General features: G+C 34.7%; 1 protein-coding gene across 1 annotated transcript in view; it reads right to left on the minus strand.

Annotated features, from left to right (window-relative positions):
• Positions 1–7,802, minus strand: part of LOC139823272 (uncharacterized) — a 13,927-nt gene extending 6,125 nt beyond the window's left edge. The window contains exons 1-5 of the mRNA XM_071795650.1: positions 7,671–7,802; positions 7,451–7,621; positions 2,924–2,933; positions 2,696–2,845; positions 2,275–2,330 (exon numbers count right to left, since the gene is read on the minus strand). Of these exons, the coding sequence (XP_071651751.1) occupies positions 2,275–2,330; positions 2,696–2,845; positions 2,924–2,933; positions 7,451–7,621; positions 7,671–7,802 (519 nt within the window). The remainder of the gene's footprint in view (positions 1–2,274; positions 2,331–2,695; positions 2,846–2,923; positions 2,934–7,450; positions 7,622–7,670) is intronic.

Here is a 7,802-nt window from a genome sequence, read left to right on the forward strand (position 1 = left end):
TGGACATGGGTGTAGGAGTTCCGCCTCCCCCTTTAGGCACGACCAGTGATGCCGCTGTGCAGACCGACCAGCATGCTACAGCGTGTGGTGGGGATGCGCCGGCAAGGCTGCGCAAGGCATAGCCACGCACACTAATGCAAGCTCCTCTGTCCGTGTACGCTCGTCGCAAAGAAGGACAGAACACGATCGTTGTCTCCTTCTCTCTTGAGCTATGACGTCGCCTATGCCAGTGCCGGCTATAGCCGGCACATATTTCAGATCTCGCGACTCTCCGAATCTCGAGCTGGCAATCGACGATAAGCGTTATTTATTGTAAACTTATTTTTTTTTCATAAAATATCGAGATATATGTCAATCATTCTGTCGTTATTCACTGATATATGTATAATCAATTTCAATTGTGAATAAGATTGTCTAAAAATATAAAAATTACCAAATGCAATGACGTAAATCTTTATAAACATAAAAAGTTAAAAGAATTCTCCGTTTTTTTTTTTAATTGCAGACCTTTTAAATGTTTGTTAGTTTGTTAAAGTTGAACTTTGTAAATGTAATAATGTATAAAATCCACTCTTGGCCAATATGTACGCTGTTTTATTTTCAAAAAGTTTCTTACATAACAAACTAACATTAATTTTAACATGATAATATTATCTAAATGTAAATAATATAATTAAATATTAATTCTGAATAAAAAATTATAACTTGTAGTATTTCTACTTAATTTATTTTGTATTTATATACAACGTGCATATTGGTTGCTCAACGGAAACCGCGAGAAGGTGGTGGTCTTTCCGTTAGGAAGGAAATGTAAAGAATTGTTAATTTATTATTACAAATAATTTCAATATTGAAATCATTGTAATAATAAAAAATCAATTTTTTACATTTCCTTGTGTGTGTGTGGTGTGTGTGGTGTGTGTGTGTGTGTGTGTGTTATTGCACACAATTCTTAGCACTTATAAATATAAATTTCTTTGGCAGATTTCTTGTATGTTTTTATAAGCGTAATGTCAAGTGCTGACAAGATTTTTTACACGCTTATCGTTTGTAAGCGTGATGTCAAATGCTGACAAGATTTTTTACACGCTTATCGTTTGTAAGCGTAATGTCAAATGCTGACAAGATTTTTTACACGCTTATAGTTTTTAAGCGTGATGTCAAATGCTGACAAGATTAAGATATCATCCGCAGCATTAGTTTTAAAATACTGTCTTTTGTAGCAGTCCAGCCTACGAATGGTCCACAATCACATAAAATGTTGAAACAGTTTTCTCGAACGGTTAAGAAAACGTCTATATGCCCGTGCATCATTAATTTGTTAAGGTATTTCTCATATCCTACATCTCATCCAAAAATAAATAGATTTAAAATTTTGAAATCTTTTTTAAAGAAAATGCTGTATCAAAAATTTTAAATGTTCCTAAAAAATGTATAACAGATTTGGAAGTAAAAGTTTGTATATACAGACAAAGGCTTATTTGAACTTGAAAATTATATTTTACATTTCTTTAATGCATTTCTAATAATACGCATGTGAGTATAAAAATCCAATGTGTTGTTCTGCACATGGTGATCATTATTGTATAAAAAGTTAATGATAATAATGATAAATGGCACACATTTGCATGATAAAATTTGTTAACATAAATCTCAAAATTATATATAATTATATGTAAAATATGTCTATTACGATTGTGATAATTATTTAGAAAGATACATTGGATTTTACATTGGATTTTGGATACGTGTATACATTACAAAAATGTCAAATATACATAAAAAATTATGATAAGCTTTTGTCTTCATACATAAACTTATCGGTCTGTTAACATTTTTGGAAAAAAGAACATTTGAAACTTTCCTATACAGTGTATTTTCTTCAAAGACAAATAAACATTTCTTGATAGAATTATTTTAGAATGATAATATTAGGAATATATATATATATATATATCTCATAGAATCAAATGATAGAAAGGCACACAAATGTAATTACAGTTATTTAAGAAAACTATTGACATGTTATATAATTTTTACATGTTAATTATAGATCTTACATGTATAGTTGGAAAAATTTTAGGTAATAAGACAAATGCGCATTTTGCATTTTTCCTGTTTTATTTATTTTAATAAAAACTACATTTTTAATAAAAATGGTAATGTTTCTCTTCCTTTTTCTCTCCCTTCCCTTCACCTCTTCCACGCCCACCTCTTCCACCATTTCTGCGTCCTCTCCAGGAGAACTTCGTGAGGCCCGCCCGCTGCCTGTACCAGCGGCACGCGACCGTCCTCCACCTCCACTGCCACGGCCTCGTCCTCGGAAAGATCTGAAATTAAAATGTACAAATAAATGACAAATGGCGGAGAAGCAATATACACCACACCCACACACATACATATACATATCACACACATGCACACATATATATTTCTTTATATATGTGTATATATATACATATATGTATTATTGCTATGTAATATTACATTGCACGTATGTATACATGTATGTATGTATGTACCCATGTATATATAATATACATAGGTACATACATACATACATACATACATACATACATATATATGCAATAATACATATATATGTATATAATATACCTTGATGCTGTTGTTGCTGCTGCTGCGGCTGGCCCTGCCGGCCCTGCTGGTCTTGCTGGCCCTGCCGGCTCTGCCGGGCCCTGCTGGTCCTGCTGGTCCTGCTGGCCCTGCTGGCCCTGGTTTTTTGCCAGCGTTTGCACTTGCTGGGTCAGCTGTTGCAGTTGCATTTGATGTTGTTGATACATCTGCAACAACTGGTCCAATTTTTCATGGGCCTTCATTCTTTGATCTGTGAAATACATAAGTAAATACATATCAGTATCAAATCATATTCATGTATAATACTAGTATATTTCTGATATCATACCAGTATGGTACTAAAATATATTGTTACAACTTATTATACTGATAATATCATACTACGTTTACGCGAGCGTTACTTCTGTAGTAACTTACAATAATTTACTCGTTTACGCGGAGTAATTATCGTAAGTTACTACAAATTCTCGTTTACGCGAAGAAAAATCCCGTTTACGTGAAGGAATTATCGTAAGTTACTACAGAAGTAATGCTCGCGTAAACGTAGTATCAGTCTTACTAAATAATATACTTGATTACGATACTCTATTACCAATACATTAATAACATTGATATACATTATAAATATATTGATACAGATTCTAAATAAATTATAATGAATTGTTTTTGACTAACCCGTCGTATCCTGCATCGTTGCGTGCACGCTGCCTCTTCCGCATATCTTTTGTTTTTCGTCCGCTAGTTCCGCGAGTCAGCAATGTCAACAAGCGTTTTTCATTTGGCTTCTAGTCTTTGCGTGTCAGCCTGTTTGTAAAAAATGTCGTGTCGGTGACCGCTTCGTTGAACGAGTTGACCGCTTCGAGTGACCATTTTAGCGAACAAAACTTATATTCACGAGTTTTAGAGGTAACACACGCACGCACACACACGTACACATACACATACGCTCCACTCGTATTTATAGTCACATTCACACACTCAAATTTACATTCACAACATTTTTCGTTCCTATAAATATTCCTATACATACCCTATATATTATATTTTAACATTTTGTATTTTTTGTTTTCTGTTATTATTTTATAATCAATGGAAATGTGTGATAATTGACGAAAAGACCTAAGCGAAGCTTTGTAGAAGATTGGCTTAATGATGATCGATATAAATCTTGGATACGCAAAGTATCATCTAATAATAGTCTTTATTACTGTAATATATGCAATAAAAATTTTTCATGCAATTCAACACATGTTTCTAAACATGTGGATTCTGCAAATCACAAAGAAAAAGAAAAATCATTGTTAAATAGTAATGATGATGATCATTTGCCAAGAAAAAAGCTCGTAAATCAATATTTCAACGACAATGGTTAGATATAGAGCAATTTCAATGTTGGTTACGTGAAGTGCCAAATGATCCAAGTTCATTCTTTTGCTTAACTTGCGATAAATCAGTGTTGGTGGTTTATCGCAAATCCATCGTCATGCAGAATCTACAACTCACATAGAAAAATCACAAAAAAATTGTAATACAGAAAACGAATCAAATGAAAATTCAAATACGCAAAGTAATAAACCGCGTTTGTCATTTGATGAGCGTAAAAAAAGATTGGAGATTAATTTGCCGCATTAATTGCTGAGAACAATATTCCTCATAAAAATGCTAAAGTTCTTCTTAACTTTTTTCAAGTTAATATAGATGATTCAGATGATGTTAATGCGTTGAAAAGCATGAGCATGGGCCGAACAAAATGTAAAAATATTATTACAAACGTTTTGTGTCCAGTCGAAACGGAACGTGTCGTTAACAAAATTCAGAACACAAAATTTACAGTATTTATTGACGAAACATCCGATATTTGCAATACTAAATGGATGACTTTTCTTGTTCGCTATGTTGACCCGGAGACGTTAGATATTCAATCTCAATTAGTTAAATTAATTGATATTGATGCCAAAGATTCCAGTGCAGAAAGTTGTTTCAGGCATTTAAATTTGAAATGTGCAAATTACAAATACCATTTTCAAATATTGTTGCCTTATCATCCGACAATGCGTCCGTTATGATAGGGAAACATTTATCATTCAAAAGAAAATTAGAAGAAGTATGTCCACGTTTATTTACATTTTCATGCCCTTGCCGTTCCGCTGCGTTAGCAGCGCGTGCTGCATGTGATAAATTACCCTCATTTTGCGATGATTTCATTAAAAAAGTTGCTAATTACATCAACAGCAGTCCGAAACGTTCGGCTATTTTTAAGGAATTTTGTGAATGTTTCCAAGAAAAATATCGCAAAATATTAAAATTATGTGATACACGCTGGCTTTCTCACTACATGTGTGTAGAAAGACTTCTGGAATCTTGGGATACTATTAAGCATTTTCTTACTGAAATGGTTGTTAGTGAGAAAACAAAATCTGGAGAATATCTACTATCTCAGATGGGCAACGTAGAGATGAAAGCGTATTTTCTATTTTTAAAATATGTTTTAAATTTTTTCAATGCATTTAATGCATTTTTTCAAGCATCAGAAACGAGAATCTATTTATTGCACTCAAAATCTGTAAACTTTCTCTTCCAAATCTGTCGAAATTTTTTAAAAGAGGAGCATTTAAAACCTTTCTCCATAAACACGGTATTCTCTTTAACAGAAAATCAAAAAAATGTTAACGAAATTACTTTAGGATCAGAATGTGACGAATATCTTAACGAATTAATGCTGCAGGGGCATACAGACATTGTTACAACAGTTCGACAAAACTGTTTAACATTTTATGTGACTGCTGCAGAAGAAATTCGCAAAAGATTACCTATAAATAATGTGTTTTGTCAAAATTAAAAGTTTTTGAAGCTGAAACAAGTTTATTAATACTGAGAGAGAAATATCATTCAGTGATGTTTTATTCGTAGCTAAAACTATCGGTGGTTGTGATGAAGATGACTTAAAAAAAGAATGGATTGCATTACCATTAGATTTTATAATGGAGGAGAAACAAAATCTCTCTACATTAAATTTCGACAATATGTGGAAAGAAATTTTGCAATGTCAATACCCAAATAATACTGTAAAATATCCAAATTTAACAAATGTTCTGAATGCTGTTCGATCACTTCCTAATTCAAATGCCGATCCGGAGAGAATGTTTTCCCTCTTAAGTGATGTCAAAACGAAAAAAACGTAACAAACTCTCGTCAGCTTCTGTTAATGCCACTTGCGTGTTTAAGTCGGCGTTGAAGACGAGAGGAGAAACATCTATAAATATGACGCTTGAGGAAAAACATTTGTCTCTTATGTCGCCAGACAAATTATACGCTAGAGATGCGAGAAAAAAACCGTAGTACTTTAAGGCTACATGCTGTAGATGATATTGCTGGTCCTTCATTTGCAGACTGAGTGTTAAATCTTAGATTATAAAAATCTTGCATTTGACATCAAGCTTAAAAACGATAAGCGTGCAAAAAATCTTGTCAGCATTTGACACCACGCTTACAAACGATAAGCGTGTAAAAAATCTTGTCAGCATTTGACATCACGCTTAAAAACTATAAGCGTGTAAAAAATCTTGTCAGCATTTGACATTACGCTTACAAACGATAAGCGTGTAAAAAATCTTGTCAGCATTTGACATCACGCTTACAAACAATAAGCGTGTAAAAAATCTTGTCAGCACTTGACATTACGCTTATAAAAACATACAAGAAATCTGCCAAAGAAATTTATATTTATAAGTGCTAAGAATTGTGTGCAATAACACACACACACACACACACACACACACACACACACACACACACACACCACCACACACACAAGGAAATGTAAAAAATTGATTTTTTATTATTACAATGATTTCAATATTGAAATTATTTTGTAATAATAAATTAACAATTCTTTACATTTCCTTCCTAACGGAAAAGACCACCACCTTCTCGCGGTTTCCGTTGAGCAACAATATGCACGTTGTATATAAATACAAAATAAATTAAGTAGAAATACTACAAGTTATAATTTTTTATTCAGAATTAATATTTAATTATATTATTTACATTTAGATAATATTATCATGTTAAAATTAATGTTAGTTTGTTATGTAAGAAACTTTTTGAAAATAAAACAGCGTACATATTGGCCAAGAGTGGATTTATACATTATTACATTTACAAAGTTCAACTTTAACAAACATAACAAACATTTAAAGGTCTGCAAATTAAAAAAAAAACGGAGAATTCTTTTAACTTTTATGTTTATAAAGATTTACGTCATTGCATTTGGTAATTTTTATATTTTTAGACAATCTTATTCACAATTGAAATTGATTATACATATATCAGTGAATAACGACAGAATGATTGACATATATCTCGATATTTTATGAAAAAAAATAAGTTTACAATAAATAACGCTTATCGTCGATTGCCAGCTCGAGATTCGGAGAGTCGCGAGATCTGAAATATGTGCCGGCTATAGCCGGCACTGGCATAGCGACGTCATAGCTCAAGAGAGAAGGAGACAACGATCGTGTTCTGTCCTTCTTTGCGACGAGCGTACACGGACAGAGGAGCTTGCATTAGTGTGCGTGGCTATGCCTTGCGCAGCCTTGCCGGCGCATCCCCACCACACGCTGTAGCATGCTGGTCGGTCTGCACAGCGGCATCACTGGGCACGACTTCAGGTAGTGTAGCTTCTCAACTGGAGTCGTGGAGGCATCCTTCCCGATGATCGAATGAAATAGGTCACGGAAGGCGGACCACTCTTCATATTTGCCCGCGAACTCCGGCAGCAGAATGCGCGGCAAGGTCGTACGAGGCGGGTTCGTCCCGGCAGCGGCCGGTGCTGGAGCACCGTCCGCCTTACTCTTGAGCTTGTGGAGCGTCTTGAGGAACATGCCTTTTGCTGTATGTAAGCCTCCTCTGCGGTAGACGGCACGTCCTTCTTCTCGTAGTCATGATCCACCAGGATCTCCCAGTAGGCGGCATATATTTTTTCGTGCTGCGCCTCGAATTTCGCCCAGTTGGACTCGAGGGCCTGCAAACGCGCTTCCCACCAACCCGATGGTGATATTTGGTGATCCCACCTTCCTCAGGTTCTCGTACGAGTGAGCAATGCGCCCGTAGAGCTCATGTTGGCTGCGGATAAATCCCTCAATCTCTCTATTCGTCTCCTTGGAGACAGCTCCTGCTATTTCCTTGGCGTTCTCCTTACTCAT

Source organism: Temnothorax longispinosus, chromosome 12 (assembly GCF_030848805.1).
Source record: "Temnothorax longispinosus isolate EJ_2023e chromosome 12, Tlon_JGU_v1, whole genome shotgun sequence".
Classification (NCBI taxonomy): Eukaryota; Metazoa; Arthropoda; class Insecta; order Hymenoptera; family Formicidae; genus Temnothorax; species Temnothorax longispinosus.